This window comes from Dryobates pubescens, chromosome Z, assembly GCF_014839835.1.
Source record: "Dryobates pubescens isolate bDryPub1 chromosome Z, bDryPub1.pri, whole genome shotgun sequence".
Lineage (NCBI taxonomy): Eukaryota > Metazoa > Chordata > Aves > Piciformes > Picidae > Dryobates > Dryobates pubescens.
The window spans coordinates 78,933,165-78,950,151 of record NC_071657.1 but is presented as its reverse complement, the minus strand read 5'-3'; the positions used below and the strand labels follow the sequence as shown (position 1 = coordinate 78,950,151).

The following is a 16,987-nucleotide window of genomic DNA, read 5'->3' as shown; positions in this document are numbered from 1 at the left end:
ACTGCAAGGGCACCACAGAGGTTTGAACATTTCATTTCAGATCTTTAGGTTATCTGCACAGGACACGAAGTCCTTGGGCCCTCTGGTTTAAAGTTCTTGGGACATGGTGTACCTGTGAACAGGCTCTCTGCTGGGGACACACTTCCCACCTTGAGGCCCCCAGCTGGAACAGCCCTGACTATATTTCCTCACCACTGAGCTTTACAATACTGACTTCACCTTACTGAAGAGTTTAATGAAGATCAAAGAAATAACTTAAAGCTCTCCTTCCCCTCCCAGATCAAGTGTAGATGCCAGAGTCAGAAATGCTCTAACAAGCATCTGCAGAGAATCCAAATCAAATTCTTGCTTTCCTTGGCCACTGGCCTCCAGTGGCTTTTGTTCCCTTTTCAAAGGGAAGAGTCACTTCCAGGGGTGTGCTGATGATGTGGAATGTGTCACTCTCAGCAGGGTCCTTACTCTGAGGTGTTTATGCACAGTCATTCTGGTGCCTCGGCTTGGAGTCTGGAGTTTGCCTCTCTTGCCTGCACAGCTCCTTGCATCACAAAATGCAGCAGGGTCATGCTGAGGTGCTTCCCCTTACTTCGCTGCATCCGGCAGCACATAGCCTTTTCCAGCGGCAACTCCAGCCTTCAGGGCTGCTGGCCAGCTTCGGGTCTCGTAGTAAGTGGACAGAACATCAAAGACTGTTGGGACAGAGAGAGGTGCCATGCTGTGACAGCAGTGCCAGCAGCCAGCACAGTGACACACACCCAACTGGCTGCAAAACACCTGCAAGCTACAGCAGCTGATGGGGTCTGCGCTGCCTCCAATCAAATGATTGACGAGTAAGTGCCTGAGGCAGCTCTTGCAGGAGCAGATGACTCTTCTAAAGATGACTGCAGGAACCTCTGGCTGGGAAAAGCAGAGGCTGTGCCACCTAAAGCAAGGTGCTTCCATCACTATTCTGACTCCACACAGTACATCCAGTGGGTCACAGCTACTGTGCTTCCACCACAGCTCCTCAGGTGCCATGTCCCTACATGAGGCCTGCCCTGACACAGATGTGCTCTCTTGCAGCTGTGCTTGGTGCTCTGCAGAGATCCCTGCCACCTCCTCTGCCCTCTTGTGATGGAGGTGGCCTCAAAGTCCTCATGCCAGAGGTAAGAATGTATTAGAGCCAGCCTAGGACATGACCCTGGCACAGAGGCAATTACAAAGTCATGGACTGCCAGCAGAGGTGGAAGGGCATGGGCACATCTGCTGGCATGACCACCTGGTCCAGCCTGTGGTTGCAACATGGAGCTATCAGTGGTACAGCACACAGACCACCCACCCTGGTGGTGGGAGCCTTCACTGAGCCAAACAGGCCTCCCCTGCCTGGGGCTTTGTCTGACTTGCAGCAGCAGCCACCTCCTAAGACCTCCCAAAACCACTCACTGATCTGTGCAGAGTGGTTGCTGTGAGTCCTGCTCCCCCATCAAAAGCCTGATGCAGAGCAGCACACAAGACCTTTAAAACAGAGGCAGCTGGGATAAAATGTTCCAGGAGAAACTACTGCTCCCAGTGTTCCTCCTGTGAGGCATCACTGGACCTCCCTCCATTTGGCAAGCACTGCTGCTCCAGTGCTCGATAGCCTGCCCCTGCTGCAGCCCAGAGGCACGGCAGGGCTCCTCTCACCTTGGTTGATCGCCAGCGTCTCCGAGTGGTAGTTCCTGGTGCTGCTGGATTTCACCATGTACTCGCGGATGGGCAGCCGGGCTGTCTGCAGGGCCTGCTCCTGTGCCCTCTGCAGGGTCAGCTTCTGCAAGGGCAACAAGGACAAGGTGCCCAGCGTGCACACGCAGAGCGTGCACATCACTGGGGACGAGCAGCAGCAGAGCTGAAAGCTGTCCTGGGATTGCTTCACACACAGACTGCTGCAGTCTCCCTCAGCCTGATGCTGAACCAGGCAGAACCTCGAGGGAAGACCGCTGCTGGCTCAACAGTGGTGCCTCAAATGGAGGCAGCAGCAACCCTGTCTCTGCTCTCGGGAGCGAGCAGGGCAGACAGCATGTTCACCTTCCAACAGGCTACTACTCACCTTGTGAATACTCTCATCCACCAGGCCTCCAAGGACATACACTTTATCTGCCTCAATATCTTCAAGGACTGGAAACAGAATAAGCATTTGCTTACCACCATACAACAGTAAAATCCTGCTCCACCCCATTCTCCAAGGAAGAACCTATTCCTGTGAGAATGTCATAGCCAAGTTCACTCTTTACCCTGGAGCCACAGACCATGCATGAGTCTGAGGGCTCTGAGGCAGAATCAGCTGCCAAAGCCCAGCCATGGGCTTGGGGATATGGTTAGGGGGTGAACTTTGCAGAGCAGGGTTATTGGCTGGACTTGGTCTTCTCCAACCTGAATGTTTCTGTGATTCTGTGAAACGTGGAGATCAGGCACAGGCTGAAAGCAGAGGGTGGCCAGAGGTCTCCTATACTGCTCCATGTAACCCATGTTCTGCTGTGGCTGAGCTGCTCAGTCTGGTCCCAACCAGCCTCACAGGGATCTCTGCCCACTGTCAAGGTTTCCTCCTCAAATTTTCCCCATCTTGTGTGCCAGACTCTTTATCAGAGTGAGGCACCTGGGTAAAAAAGACAGGGACCTGCAGTCCCAGGAACATGTGGCCAATTAGAAATGGAGGAAGAAAATAAACACAACAGTAAAGTAAGCAAGAGAGAGATTATAGCTGCTGCATTATTTCAGAGAAAGATGTCAACCAGGTTGTATCCAGAACTGCCACAGCATCTCTACTTTGTGGTACTACAAACTACAGCGGAGTCTACAGATCAGTTTTGAGTTAAGTCTGCTGCAGATCTCACACAGCACTCAGTTGAAACCTCACTGTGTCAAAACAGACTGAGATAGTAAGAGCCTGAGCAACAGAACCACGTGCACTGTACAGTTTGTGCAACTGAGAGACAAATGCCTGGAAGTCAATCACCTGAAGCATGCCATAGTCTCAGAAATAAAAACCCCAAAATAAACCCCAACCTTCTGCCCTAGTTCCCTTGTGCCTGAAGCGTGTCAAATACTTACCGTTGTCTGAGTCAGGAGTGAGATAAACAATTGCATCTAAAGGGAACAGGTCCAGGTAGCTTTCTTGAGTCGTATCCATCTCAAAAATGAAGATAGGGAGAGAGGGAACCCATCAGCCCAAAGTCCATCTGCCAGAGCAAAACCCACTCCCACAGAGAGAAATGTTCTGGATCTCACACTACTGCCTTAGGTGTCTGAACCCCAGCAGAGGGGGCTTTAGACTGGAAAATGTTTCTAGATGAGCACTGAACAGTACTTACCTCATCAAAATGCCTAGGTGTCGTTTGAGAAAGGGAGATCAGCAATAATTACCTAATTTTAAATGAGAGATTCAGAAATCTCCACTGGGGTGGGTTTCTCCCCTCACTGTTATCATGCTGTAGAACACACATGCAGGTCTCACAGTAAGCTCCATACAGAAACTCAGGACAGGAATGAGTGACCTGCGACCAAGCTGGTGTGCCTGCCTGTCCCCAGTACAAAAGGTGCAGAAACAGCATATGGAGAAGTAATTCTGCTAGCAGGATGAAAATGTGTTCCAATCTGAAGGCCTCACACACCACCCCATCACCTGTTAGCTCGTCTATTGTCTGTGGGCTGTAAAGTGTGCTCTTAACCACCATCACTGAACTGTATTCCCACACCACTCACAGCTCTCATCCCATCCCACCTCAGCTTGTCTTGGGCCAGCACTGTGGCTGCAGGGCACCAGGAGCCTAGAGAGGGCTGCAGTCAGGGAGCCTTACCAAGTAGCTGGAGAAGCCGTCGTTCATGCGCAAGCACTCCCTGTAGATCAGCGAGCCCTCTGTGAACTCTGTCAGGCAGAGCCAGAAGGGCTTCTCTGCTCGCCTGTTCGCCCCGTAGAGTCTCCTGATCTGGGAGGCCAGGCGGCTCGTCTCCTTCAACAGACAGCAAACAGGTGACCCTCAGACCCAGGGCACACAGCTCCACCCAGAGCCTGCAGGCTCCCTTGACAGCTGTGTCCCCCAGCATCTGCTGAGGCTCTGTTCTGGAAAGCACAGCACAGCACCTATGGGCCTCAAGGAGAAGCCAGCATCCACCAGAGGCTCAGTTTCAGAGAGCTGCTGTGCACAGCCTCAGATGTCCCAGCTCTAGCTGGGCTGGAAATCTTCTCAGTCTCCCATTGCAGATAGAATAAACCAGCAACTCGCCTCAGCCACCCCCTCTTCCTTCTACACTGCAGAGCAGGAGCAGAGGGACACACAGGTGAGAGGGTTGGATGAGGTAACCTTTAAAAGGTCCAGTCCAACTCAAAGCATTCATAGAATACATAGAATAAACCAGGTTGGAAGAGACCTTCAAGATCATCACGTCCAACCCATCAACCAATCCAACACCACCCAAACAACTAACCCACGGCACCAAGCACCCCATCAAGTCTTCTCCTGAAAACCTCCAGTGATGGTGACTCCACCACCTCCCCAGACAGCCCATTCCAATGTGCAATCACTCTCTCTGTATAGAACTTTTTCCTAACATCCAGCCTGAACCTCCCCTGGCGCAGTCTGAGACTGTGTCCTCTTGTTCTGGTACTGGCTGCCTGGGAGAAGAGACCAATATCAGTCTGTCTACAACCTCCCTTCAGGTAGTTGTAGAGAGCAGTAAGGTCTGCCCTGAGCCTCCTCTTCTCCAGGCTAAGCAACCCCAGCTCCCTCAGCCCCTCCTCATAGGGCTGTGCTCATCAACTTTGTTGCCCTTCTCTGGACTCGTTCCAGCAAGTCAACCTCCTTCCTAAACTGAGGGGCCCAGAACTGGACACAGTACTCAAGGTGCGGCCTAACCAGTGCAGTGTACAGGGGCAGAATGACCTCCCTGCTCCTGCTGGCCACACTGTTCCTGATGCAGGCCAGGATGCCGTTGGCCCTCTTAGCTGCCTGGGCACACTGCAGGCTCATGTTCAGTCTACCGTCGACCAGCACCTCCAGGTCCCTCTCTACCTGGCTGTTCTCCAGCTACTCTGACCCCAGCCTGTAGCTCTGCATGGGGTTGTTGTGGCCAATGTGCAGAACCCAGCACTTGGATGTGTTCAATCTCATGCCCTTGGACTCTGCCCATCTGCCCATCCTGTCGAGGTCCCTCTGCAGAGCCTCTCTACCCTCCAGCAGATCAACTCCTGCCCCCAACTTGGTGTCATCAGCAAATTTACTGATGCTGGACTCAATGTCCTCGTCCAGATCATCAATAAAGATGTTAAAGAGCATGGGGCCCAGCACTGGTCCCTGGGGCACACCACTAGTGACTGGCTGCCAGCTGGATGTGGCACCATTCACCACCACTCTCTGGGCTCGGCCCTCCAGCCAGTTCCTAACCCATCTCAGTGTGCTCCCATCCAAGCCATGGGCTGACAGCTTGGCCAGGAGTTTGCTGTGGGGAACGGTGTCAAAGGCTTTGCTGAGGTCCACGTAGACTACATCCACAGCCTGCCCCACATCCACCAGGCAGGTCACCTGATCATAGAAGGAGATCAGGTTGGTCAGGCAGGACCTGCCCTTCCTAAACCCATGCTGGCTGGGCCTGATCCCTTGGCCATCCTCTAAGTGTTGTATGATTGCACTCAGGATGACCTGCTCCATAATCTTGCCTGGCACTGAGGTCAGGCTGACAGGCCTGTAATTCCCTGGCTCATCCAACCGGCCCTTCTTGTGGATGGGCACCACGGTGCCCAGCTTCCAGTCATCTGGGATCTCTCCAGTGAGCCACGACTGATGAAAAATGATGGAGAGTGTCTTGGCCAGCTCATCTGCCAGCTCTCTCAGCACCCTAGGATGGATCCCATCTGGTCCCATGGACTTGTGGGGGTCCAAGCTGCTGAGGAGAGCTCCTATCACTTGCTCATGGAACACAGGGAAACTATGCAGCTCCCTGGCTCCTTCTGCCAGCTCTGCAGGCCAGCTGTCTGGTAGACGTTCTTTCCAGCTAGTAAAAATTGAGGTAAAGAAGGTGTTAAGTACCTCTGCCTTTTCCTCATCCTGTGTTACAACATTTCCCTCCATGTCAACCAAGGAGTGGAGGTTGTCCCTGCCCTTCCTCTTGCTATTAATGTATTTATAGAAGGACTTTTTGTTGTCCTTCACAGCAGAGGCCAGTTTAAGTTCCAAATGTGCTTTTGCCTCCCTAATTTTCCTCCTACATGCCCTAGCAACCTCTTTAAACATCCCATGGGTTGCCTCCCCTTTCTTCCAAAGATGATACACCCTCTTTTTTTCCCTTAGTTCTATTAAAAGTTCATTACCCAACCAGGCTGGCCGTCTGCCCTGGCGGCTCCTCTTCCGGCACACTGGCACAGCCTGCTCCTGAGCCTTCATCAGTTCTTTCTTGAAGCAGGTCCAGCCCTCCTGGACCCCTTTATTTTTAAGGGCTTTCTCCCAAGGAACCCTCTGAATTATTTCCTTGAGCAACCTGAAGTCCGCCCTCCGGAAGTCCAGAGTGGAGGTCTTCTTGCTGCCCCTCTTAGTTTGACCAAATACCGAAAATTCTATTATTTCATGGTCACTGGCCCCTAAACACCCTCCGACCACCACATCACCCACCAGCCCTTCCCTGTTGGTGAAGAGGAGGTCAAGCATAGCCTTGCCCCTGGTAGGCTCACGCAGCACCTGGGATAAGAAGCTGTCCTCCATGCACTCTAAGAACCTCCTAGACTGTCTCCTCTCTGCTGTGTTGAGATCCCAGCAGATGTCAGGCAGGTTGAAGTTGCCCATGAGAACAAGGTCAGGCGATCTTGAGACAGCCTTAAGCTGTCTATAGAATGCTTCGTCGACATCATCCTCCTGGTTGGGTGGTCTATAACAGACTCCAACCAGGATGTCTGCCCTACCGGTCTTCCCTCTAATTCTTGCCCACAAGCATTCAACCTGATCGTCCCTAATCTCTAGCTCAATGGCATCTAGTGCCTCCCTGATGTACAGGGCCACCCCTCCACCCCTTCTTCCTTGTCTATCTCTCCTGAAGAGCCTGTAGCCATCAATTGCAGCACTCCAGTCATGTGAGCTATCCCACCACATCTCTGTGATGGCAACTATGTCATAACTTTCCTGCTGCAACAAGGCTTCCAGCTCCTCTTGTTTGTTACCCATGCTTCGTGCATTAGTGTACATGCACTGCAGCTGGGCTGCTGGTTTGGCCTCTGACCCTAGCTTACTGCCCCCAGACTCTTGCCTGAGGGGACTAGTTTCAGCCCCTTCCCCCTTCTAAACTAGTTTAAAGCCCTGTCAATGAGAGCTGCCAGTTCCCTCCCCAGAATCTTTTTACCTTTGGGGGACAGGCCATTCTCATATACTGTGACCTTTCCCCTTCTCTGGGACAGATGTACTCCATCTGTTGCCAGGTGGCCTGGTGCAGTAGAAAGTTTACCAAGATAAAAAAACCCAAAATTCTTTTGTCTGCACCAGCCTCTAAGCCACTTGTTGATTATGGCTGCTGTCCTGTTCCTTGTGGTATTCCCTTCTGCAACTAAGGGTATTGAGGGAAAAATTATTTGAGCACCTGTCCCCTCAACCAGATCTCCCAGGGCCCTGAAGTCATTTTTGATAGCCCTGGGAGTTCTGACTACAACATCATCATTCCCTATCTGCATAAGTAGCAAAGGATAATAGTCAGAAGGCTGTACCAGCCTGGGCAGCCTTCTGGTAACATCATTAATTTGGGCTCCAGGGAGACAACAGAGTTCCCTATGAGATGGGTCTGGCCGACAAATGGGGCCCTCCATTCCCCTCAGAAGTGAATCACCAATAACAATTACCCTCCTCTTTTTTTTGAGGGAGCAGGTCCTGATGCCAGGGGAGGGTTGTTTAACCTTAGGCTGCTTTGCCTTAGTCTGTTTAACCTTAGGTTGTTTACCCTTAGGCTCTTTAGCCTCAGGGAGAACCCCAGATGGTGTGTCCTCTGGCATCAGGACCACCTCACCCTCGATCTCCAGTGCCCCATACCTATTTTTCAAGAGCAGCGGGGAAGGTGTGGGAAGGCAAGGAGGCTTAACCTTGTGTCTTTTGAGAGGAACCAGTGCCCATTCCCCTCTGCTTTTTGGGTAACCAGCCTCTGCTGTGGGAGCCTGCAGAGCCTGCTTACTCTTGTTCATATCTTTCCCCCTCTGGTTTATCTCTTTCCTCTTCTGGTTCATCTCTTCCCTACATTCCCTTACACTTTTAAGACTAGCAACCTCATCCTTCAGTCTGGCCACCAGATTAAGTAGGTAGTCAATCTGCTCACACCTTATGCAAGAGTTACCCCTACTACTCTGCATCTCAAGAGCCAGGCTCCAGCACTCTCTGGTACACTCATGATGCTATGATCAGTTGCCAGGTTGTGTCACGACTACAATGGGGCATGTCCACTGGATCTCTGAGAGGTTTCTGGACCCATGAGAAGGATTGTGCTGGCAGGCAGCACCCATGCAAAAGCCCCCATACCTTCTCTGTCATACGGGCAGCCACGCCGAGGTCTATGCAGAGCCGCGGTCCCGAGGCCCGGGCCTCCAGAAGCCGTTCCTTGGCGAGGGAGGCCAGGGCCCTGCCACCATTCCGGCTGGCAGCCCCTGCAAAAAGAGAGAACAGGGAGGGGACACGGCAGGGCAAGGTGAGGGCAGCCCAGGCCCCATGGGGCCCCGCCAACCCGCAGCCAGACCTCTCTCGGCGGGGCCGCGCCGCCCCCTACCTGGGTTCTCGGCCCGCCGGGCCCTGCTCCTCTCCCGCTCCTGCGCCCGCTTCCTCCTCCTCGCCGCCAGTACCCGCTCCCAGCGCCTCCGCTTCCGCAGCACGTTCCGCTGTGGGGGCAGCGGAGCCTCAGGCATGCGGGCTCCTGCTGCCAGCGCCCCGGCCCGGCCGGCCCTGCCCCGCGGCACCTACCGAGCACGGCGCCGCGCCGCCCGCCTGCCCTGCGCCGGGACTGACGGCCAAGGGCTCGATCCGCAGCAAGCGGAGGGCCTCGCAAGACAGCGCTGCCTCCCCATCGAGCTCCGCCGGCGCTGCGCCGCCACCTCCACCGCTTCCCTCCATCGCCGGCGATACAGCCGGAGGGGCGGTGCTGCAGCCAGAGGGGCGGTGCTGCAGCCGGGGGGGCGGCGCTGCAGCCGGAGGGGCGGCGCTGCAGCCGGGGGGGCGGCGCTGCAGCCGGAGGGGCGGTGCTGCAGCCGGAGGGGCGGTGCTGCAGCCGGAGGGGCGGTGCTGCAGCCAGAGGGGCGGTGCTGCAGCCGGAGGGGCGGTGCTGCAGCCGGAGGGGCGGCGCTGCAGCCGGGGGGGCGGCGCTGCAGCCGGCCCGGAACCCCGGACGGACGCTGCCAGCAGCGCCAGGAGTGCCCGGGAGGGCGCGGCCGGGCCGGGGAGAGAAGGGGGCGGAGGGGCCTGTCGCGGAGGGCGGGCCGGGCCGGGCCGGGCCGGGCCGGGCTCCGTCTTTCTCGGCCCGCGGCGGGAGGACGGGGACCATGAGCGGCGTCGCGCTGCGCTCTCTGTGCGCTCTGTGCCGCGCCCGCGCGCCCGTGAGTAGGGGCTCGCCCGCGGCCGCGGGGAGCGCGTGGGTCCGACCGCGGGGCCCAAGCAGCGGGAGGCGCCCGGGCCCCGGCACCTCTGGGGCGGTGAGGGTGGCTCCTGGCCAAACGCGGGCTGGGAGCCGGGTCTGGTCTCGGTGCCCTCGGGGGCCCGGCCGTCGCATCCCGGTAGAGGAGGTCCGCCGAAGCCGCCGCCTTCTGCCCCTGGACGGTTCCCCGCTCGTCCTCGGGATGTCACACACCGTCGCAAACGGAGGATTAATTCCCGCCGAGAAGCTGCCGCCCCGTGGCACGCACCCTGCGCCCTACGGGGCTTGTCCTTCCGTGACAGAGTGGGAAACCCCCTGGAGCCATGCCCCGACGTGTGCGGGCGTGCTCCGGCCCGCAACTGGGGAACCGCTGACCCCCGTGTGGGGGCAGCCCTTGCTTCCGGGCGCCTGAAGCAGCTGCCTGATGCACCTCGGTGCAGTTTTCCACTTGTCCTCAGAAATCAAATTTCTGAGATGGCTTTCCTGTTTACACTTGCTTTAGTGCTCTTCTCATCATTGTCAGCCCTGGATACGTTCTAGCACAGCTCTTCTAGTGTCTTCCTTCCTTGTAGCAGCAAGTGGAGGTGTCTCTGATGTGTTTGTCCTTGTTACTGGTTTATGCTGCAGTGGTGTGTTGGTATTTCAAGCCAGAACTGAAGTATATGCCAAGAAAAAAAAACACTCGAAGAATGTATGATCCAGCAGGTTTTGTTTTCACCCTAAAATTGAGGAGTCCGTTATGTGTTGGTGGGGTGATCAGGTATCCTTGTGGTGTTCCTGGGAAGGTCCTGCACCCCTATGGTGTGTGGAGAGCCAGGAAGGCACTCAAGGTGTGTGCTTTGGAGCCCAGCTCCAAGCTGGGCATAGGATCCCTGGGCTCTGCTTCCCCACACACTTTCACTGCCCACCACTGAGTCCCTCTACTCCCCTGCCCAGTGTGCCCATAAAGATGCAGCTGCTGTTGTAAAGCCACTTGCCACACAGCTGACAGCAGTGGAGTATTATGAAGGGTGACATGGTCCTGTCAGTACCAAACACTGCCCAATGCTCTCTGCTCTAGGCCTCCAGGAGGCCTGATTCTGCTGCTGCTGCTTCTGGAGAAGGGAAGGTGGCTTTGCCTGGAGGGCTCATTGGCAGAAAAATAAGAGGCCCTGAATTTATTGCTTGTACCCCTTTGTTGGGGGAGATGTGTTAGGGCTACTACTGGGTGTCTATGTGATGTTGCTGTGTGGCAGGAAACAGCATTGTTTGTGGCAGACACTTGAGCTGGGGAGAGGCCACAGGTTCAGCAGTGGTGTAGGTGGGCTGGTCCATGGCTGCTGTGGGCTGGTCAGGAGTGAGACTTGGGTGTTTTTTCCCCAGGGCCCTCACTGCCCTCCTGATGGAGCAACAAGTAGCTTGCAGTGGCAGAGGTGACCCCGAGTTGTGTCATAGCAGGATCAGGTGAAGAAAAGTCCTGCCTCAGGCTGCTGAGGAGATATGTCTGCTTCCAAATAACAAACTGCCCTGTCCCCTTTCTCCCCAGCTGGTGCCTTTCCTGGCCTCAGGGGCACTCTGGAGGCAGTCCTGGCTAGCATACAGCACCAAGGAGGAGAGGCCTGTTGGGCGGTACCCAGTACCCAACAAGAAGGACATGCCATATGACATCGTGGAGCTCATGGAGGAAGTAGAGAAGAAGGTAAAGGAGTTCCGTTGCAAGATTGTGTCACTGGAAAAGGTCCAAAATCTAAGCAGTAAGAGCAGTTCTGGTCCAGCAGGGGCTAACACAAAGCTGACAGGAGACTAGGCTGGCCAGCACTTCATACAAAGCCCCTTCCAGTCCACAGGATAGGGATTTTGCTGGAAATCATGCAGTGTGTCGACAGGATTTTGAGTGTGGCTGGTTCCATGAGAGCAGTGGGTTGTTTCAGATGGTATCTTGTGCACAGGGTGAGCTGGAGCATTTGTTTTTCTGGGAGAGCAGGAGCTGGACAAACTATTAGAGGTAATTCTGACACTATCAATGGAGAAAGAGCAAGGAAGTAGCTGTTTTGATGACACTATTGAAAGGCTCAGGGTATTTCTGCATTTGAACTTGGACATGTTTTCTCCCAAGCCCAAAAGGCTGCATGGTGGTAGAACAGTAAGCCTGCTGCAAACTCTAAGTGAGAAAGAGGAAACTGGACAAGAGTTTCCTTCTCTGCTGAAGAGAGGAGTCCACACGGTTCTTCCTGGTAGCTGAAGCACTCCACCAGCCCCAGCTTCATGGAGACTTGGGGCAGTGCCTGTCCATTCCTGTGCTTGCAGCAGCACTAGTGAAGCTTGCATAACAAAGAAGTCAGCAGTCTTGAGGGTAAATATGTACAGAGGAAGAGCCAGCTCTAGAGTCACATGTTGTGACGTGAGCCCCTGTGTGTTTGTGCACTGCAGGGATCAGCAGTGAACTGTGTGCAGGATCCAGTGAACCCAGAAGGCTTGGATATCCAAATAGTGCTGCCAGCCTCTGTTGCCAGAGGTTCTGAAGTAAACTGGTGGCTTGTGGATGATGAAGGAAGAGCTTCCCTTTGGTTACCTAGCAGCAAGCAGAGGGCAAGACAAGAGGAAAGCATAGGCAGTTGGGGAACAGTGGAGGGAAGTGAAGAGGTTGCTCTCCTTTTCCATGACAGCGTGAAGAGCCTGTGGGCACTTTCACAGTGACAGCAAACCCAGTCTGTTCAGAAATGCAATGGGCAGCCAGGCACCAGGGCTGTTAAACCCCAGCTGACTGCTGGGACCCAGGCACCTCATCCTGCATGTGGAGACATCAAACAGTGCTCGGAGAGGTGAAGAAAGAGCCTGGGCATCAGCAGTTACTGTGGGCAAATGATGGGTGAAACAGGGCAGCATCCTTGTGCCAGCATGAAGAGCAGTTGTGTGCCAAGGGCTCTGGCTGGCCTGGTCCTGCCTCATGTCATGTAAGCCTGAAGGGACCAGAAGAGTTGTGGGAGGGTTGGGATGGTCAAATGTGAAAGCACGTGGAGATAGCCTCTTGGGAGAGCAGCTCATCAGTGTGATGCTGTGGTTATTGGCGCAGTGGCTGGACTGAGTGGGGCAGTTAGCCACAGGATAACACTGCAGCAGCACCTGATTTCATGTTCAGCCATATGTGTAAGTGGGCTTAAGGGGCCAGAGAATCGGTCTGCAGAGATTCCCCAGCCTGCTGTACTAATAAATTGTGCTCCAAGCCTCATGTGTTGAAGTTGCTTTCTGTGCTAAGTGACAGTTCTTGTTTTTCTTTCCCTGTTGAACAGACTGGATTCCTGCCCAATATCTTCAAAGCTATGTCTCACAGACCTGCTGAATTCAGAGCTTTTTTTGCTTACTACAATGCCATTATGAACAAAGACACAGGTAAACCATACCACCACCCCAAGTGCTCTTCCCTTTCTAGATGTGAAAAGTAGCTAGAAGGACCACTTCTGACACCCTCAGATGTATTCCATCACTTTGTCTACTCCCAGCCCATAACAGCTGCCAGAGTCTAGAAGTGCATGTCTGCTTCTGGCTTTGCTCCTCTTGCACACAGCTTCACACTCTTTAGCTTGTGGTTCAAAGGCAGATCGCAGGCTGAGCTCTGCTGCCTCGCTGCACTGTGCTTTGTATCACAACAGAGAAAGGAGGGGATGCTGCCTGAGGGAAGGTGAGCCAGGAGCTGGGTGTGCTGGCCCGGAACAGGCACAGGTGATGGTTTCTTGGGTAAGGCTGCACACTCATGCTGCCAGAACAAGGTGAGCAGGGCAGGTTTGACAGCTGAAACTGGTTCAAGTCTGTGGGGATTAAGAATATCAAGCCAGAATGTCAGCCTGGGGCTCAGTCAGGTTCCACACAGGGCTGGCACTGCAGTGTGCCTCAGGTGGGGTCCCAGTCAGTCATGGGCCCAGTAAAAATCAGCTCCTGAGGGAGGGGCAGGTCCCTGCTGGGCCTCCTCATCTCTTCCTTCACAAGAGTTTTTGGCCATGACCTACCCAAGAACAGCATGCAATCTGTGAGGGAGGCTGTGCCCTCTGGTTCCTGATGTGCTGTGCCAGTGTCTTTGAACCCAGGGTGTCCATACCCTGCAGTGGCAGGGAGAGGATCGGGCTGCTTGCTCTGTGCTATGGTAACTGAGCAGTGAGCATAGTGATGAGGGAATGCTGGCAGCAGCCCTGCTGCTGGGAGCACTGCACAGCTCTCCAGCAGGTCAAGAGCTGCCTGTTCCTCTCCTGCTTCTGTGGTATCAGGCACTCAGGGCCTGTCTCATGGCTTTTGCCCTGAACTAAACCCCAGATTTTTTGAAATAACTTGATGTGTGTAGTCTGCTCCTCCTGCTGATGTGAGAGGAGGCCTCAGGAGGAGTGTCTTGGCAAGTTCTGGGGTCAGCAAGGAGCGCAGCCTTACACCTTTCCCACATAGTACATGCTGTCTCTGAAGCTCTCTGTTCTCCTGTGCTGTGGCATGAAGCCGTGCACCTGGCTGTATGAGAGCTCCTTTCCCCCTTTGTGTTTCCATGCTTCCTTTTTATCTGACCCAAAGAGTAAGGCTATTTTGGATCCCATCCTCCTCAGTGTCTTTCCTGCAGAATCATGATGTTGCCACCAGAGCAAGCAGACCTGTTCTGACTCCTCTTTACCCTGTTGTGGTGTGTTACTCTGGTGGTCACTGGAAGTTCTCAAAGCACCATACCTAGGGTACCTCATCATCTCTTGTGTTTTTCTTTCTGCCTTCAAAAGCTGCCAATGATGTTTGCTTGCTGACACCTGCTCAAAAAGTTTCAGAGCACTGCACCTTTCTGTAAAATCAGCCATAAAGCATCACAGGAAGGACAGACAATATCCTCCCCAGCTGTTTGCTTCTGAGATGTATGCAGAGAAGCACCAGCCAAGCTTTCTACTCAGTCAACAAGCAATTCTGCTTCGCTGAGTTGTTCTGTCATCTAGAATTGTTTCCCTGTTGACCAAACCTCATGTCCTTCATCATAATTAGGTGCCCCACAAGCAACTATCCAGGTAATTGGGTCACATGGATGATCATAGAATCACAGAAGGTTTTGGATTGGAAGGTACATTATGGTACATTTAAAGATGATACAGTTCCAGCCCTGCTGCCATGGGCAGGGAGACATCCTACTACACCAGGTTACTCAAAGCCCCATCTAGCCTGACCTTGAAGACTCCACTTGATACTCTGGACAACTCATCCCAGTGCCTCACCACCTTTACTGGAAAACATTTTATGTCCAGTGTAAGCCTGTGAACTTTCAGGTTGAAACTGTTGCCCCTTGTCCTGTCACCCCAGAGCATTGGTTGCAGACAGCTTGTGCCCAGAGTCTTCCCCTCCCCAGTGGTACTTACTGTGGTGGACATTTTTAATAGCAAACTGTGCCAAATCTGCTGTCCCTGTAGGGCAGCTCAGCAAGGCAGACAAAGAACTCATCATTGTGGCTACAAGTGTTGTGAACAGATGTCCCTACTGTGTGATTGCGCATGGAGCACTGCATCGGATCTACTCCAAGCAGCCAGCACTGGCTGACCAGGTCAGTGGCATTACAGCAATGCATGCCCCACCTCCTTCTCACGGTCCTTTGGGTGGTGAGAATGGCCCTCTCATGTCTGCCTTGTCACCTGAAGCTTTGATCCATAAGTCTTCAGCAGTTCCCAGAAATCTTCACGTCTGAGGCCTTAACTCAGTACCTGACTGAGTAGACTTACTGGTGAGCAGTAGGGGTAGGACCACAGAATAAGTTTTGTGTATCCTCCTCTGTCTTCAAGCAAGATGCAGGGAGGGACTGTTGACCTGCAGAGCATTCACCTTTCTGCAATGTTCTCTGCTGGTTTAATCTGTCTGCTTCTAATGGGGAGCTGCAGCACTGGGTCCCACTTCACAGTATCACAGTATAACTAAGGTTGGAAGAGACCCCAAGGATCATCAAGTCCAACCTGTCTCGACAGACCTCACAACTAGACCATGGCACCAAGTGCCACGTCCAATCTCCTCTTGAACACCTAAGAGGTCCTCCACAGACTGCTCAGCAAAACTGCCATAGTCTATGAGAGTAGAAGGGTAGTAAAAGAGAGGTGTCCTTTGCTGATGGCAGCCAGGACATCTGGATCAGGTGCTGAGTCAGAGCCTGTGTGCTGCCATCTCTGTTTTGCAGAACAAAAAAGGTGGTTCACCCAGTTAGGCTGCCTCTGCTTCCTGCCCTCTCACAGGTGACTGTGAACTGGAAGCTGGCTGACCTGAGCGACCGGGAGCTGGCAATGCTGGAGTTTGCTCTCGCCATCTGCCGTGCTGACAACATCACTGAAGAGCATTTCCAGAAGCTGGAGAGGCATGGGTTTGGCCGTGAAGATGCCTGGGACATAGCCATGATTTCTGCTTTCTTTGCCATGTCTAATCGTATAGCTCACTTCATTGACCTGCGCCCAAACAGGGAGTTCTACACTATGGGCAGGATGCCACATGGGGAGAAGGAGGATGAAGCTTAGTGTGCCTGATACGGCTCTCTGATGCCTCTGTATGTGAGTGACTCTAAAATCTCAAGCTCTAAAATCTCAAGCTAGTGCGCCTTATTTCTGAATGTGTGGAAGGATCAAAAGGTAATACCAGGCTGTAGGCATAAGGGATGCTGGAACTCCCTTGTCCTCAGTATCCAAGTCATAGAATCACAGAATGATTTTGGTTGGAAGGAAACTTTAAAGGTCATCCAGTCCAGCCCTCCTGCAGTGAGCAGAGACATCTTTGACTGCCTCATTCAACATGACCTGGAATGCTTCCAGGGATGGTGTGTATATACTACCTCTGGGCAGCCCATGCCAGTTTTTCCCCACCCTCATAGTAAACCATTACTCCTTTCTATGTAGTCTGGATCCTCCCGTTTTTTGTTTATAACTATCACCCCTCGTGCTAATGCAACACACCATGCTGGGAAGTCTGGTGAGACCTCTTGGGCATGTGCTAGCTCCTGTACTCACGGCAGGGCCAGGGGGACAGCTCTGGTCTCCGCACGCACTGTGCAGGCAATGAGCTCGCTGGGGCACGGCGTGACTGAGCATGGGCTGTTCCGTGCCCTTCCGCCAGCCCAACGGCTGGAGATGTAACACATCCCGTAACAGCGTCCGGCTGCTGTCTGTGCTCGGGGACACAGGCTGCTGGGCACGGGGGAACGGCGCTGCCTGCCCTCGGCACCCGATGCTGCTAACGAGGCCGTGGCCCGGCGGGAGACTGTCGGAAGCAACGTGAACTCGAGGCCCGTGGAGGGCAGCCTACGAGCTGCGGGAGCGGACTAAGCTTGGGGTCCACGAGGCAGCCCGCGGCCTACGGGGCGGGGGGAGGGGGGCGGTGAGAACGCGCGCCATTCTCGCCGCCCGCCGCGGCCTCCCTGCGCGGTGCCGGCGGG

The 16,987-nt window shown here is 54.1% G+C and overlaps 2 protein-coding genes across 2 annotated transcripts; one reads left to right on the top strand and one right to left on the bottom strand.

Annotated features, from left to right (window-relative positions):
• Nucleotides 1–214: 214 nt before the first annotated feature.
• Nucleotides 215–9,006, bottom strand: TRMT10B (tRNA methyltransferase 10B). The gene is made up of 7 exons (XM_054178860.1): nt 8,737–9,006; nt 8,493–8,617; nt 3,810–3,962; nt 3,064–3,142; nt 2,063–2,130; nt 1,660–1,783; nt 215–686 (listed from the first exon to the last, which is right to left on the bottom strand). Exons 1-7 carry the CDS (start codon nt 8,870–8,872, stop codon nt 580–582), a joined length of 792 nt encoding a protein of 263 aa, XP_054034835.1. The 5' UTR covers nt 8,873–9,006; the 3' UTR covers nt 215–579.
• A 496-nt stretch (nt 9,007–9,502) lies between these two features.
• LOC104304322 (uncharacterized) lies at nt 9,503–16,131 on the top strand. Its single transcript, XM_054177802.1, has 5 exons — nt 9,503–9,973; nt 11,060–11,272; nt 12,864–12,963; nt 14,994–15,124; nt 15,801–16,131. The coding sequence occupies exons 1-5, from the start codon at nt 9,503–9,505 to the stop codon at nt 16,074–16,076; spliced, it is 1,191 nt and encodes a 396-aa protein (XP_054033777.1). The 3' UTR covers nt 16,077–16,131.
• The last annotated feature ends 856 nt before the right edge of the window (nt 16,132–16,987 follow it).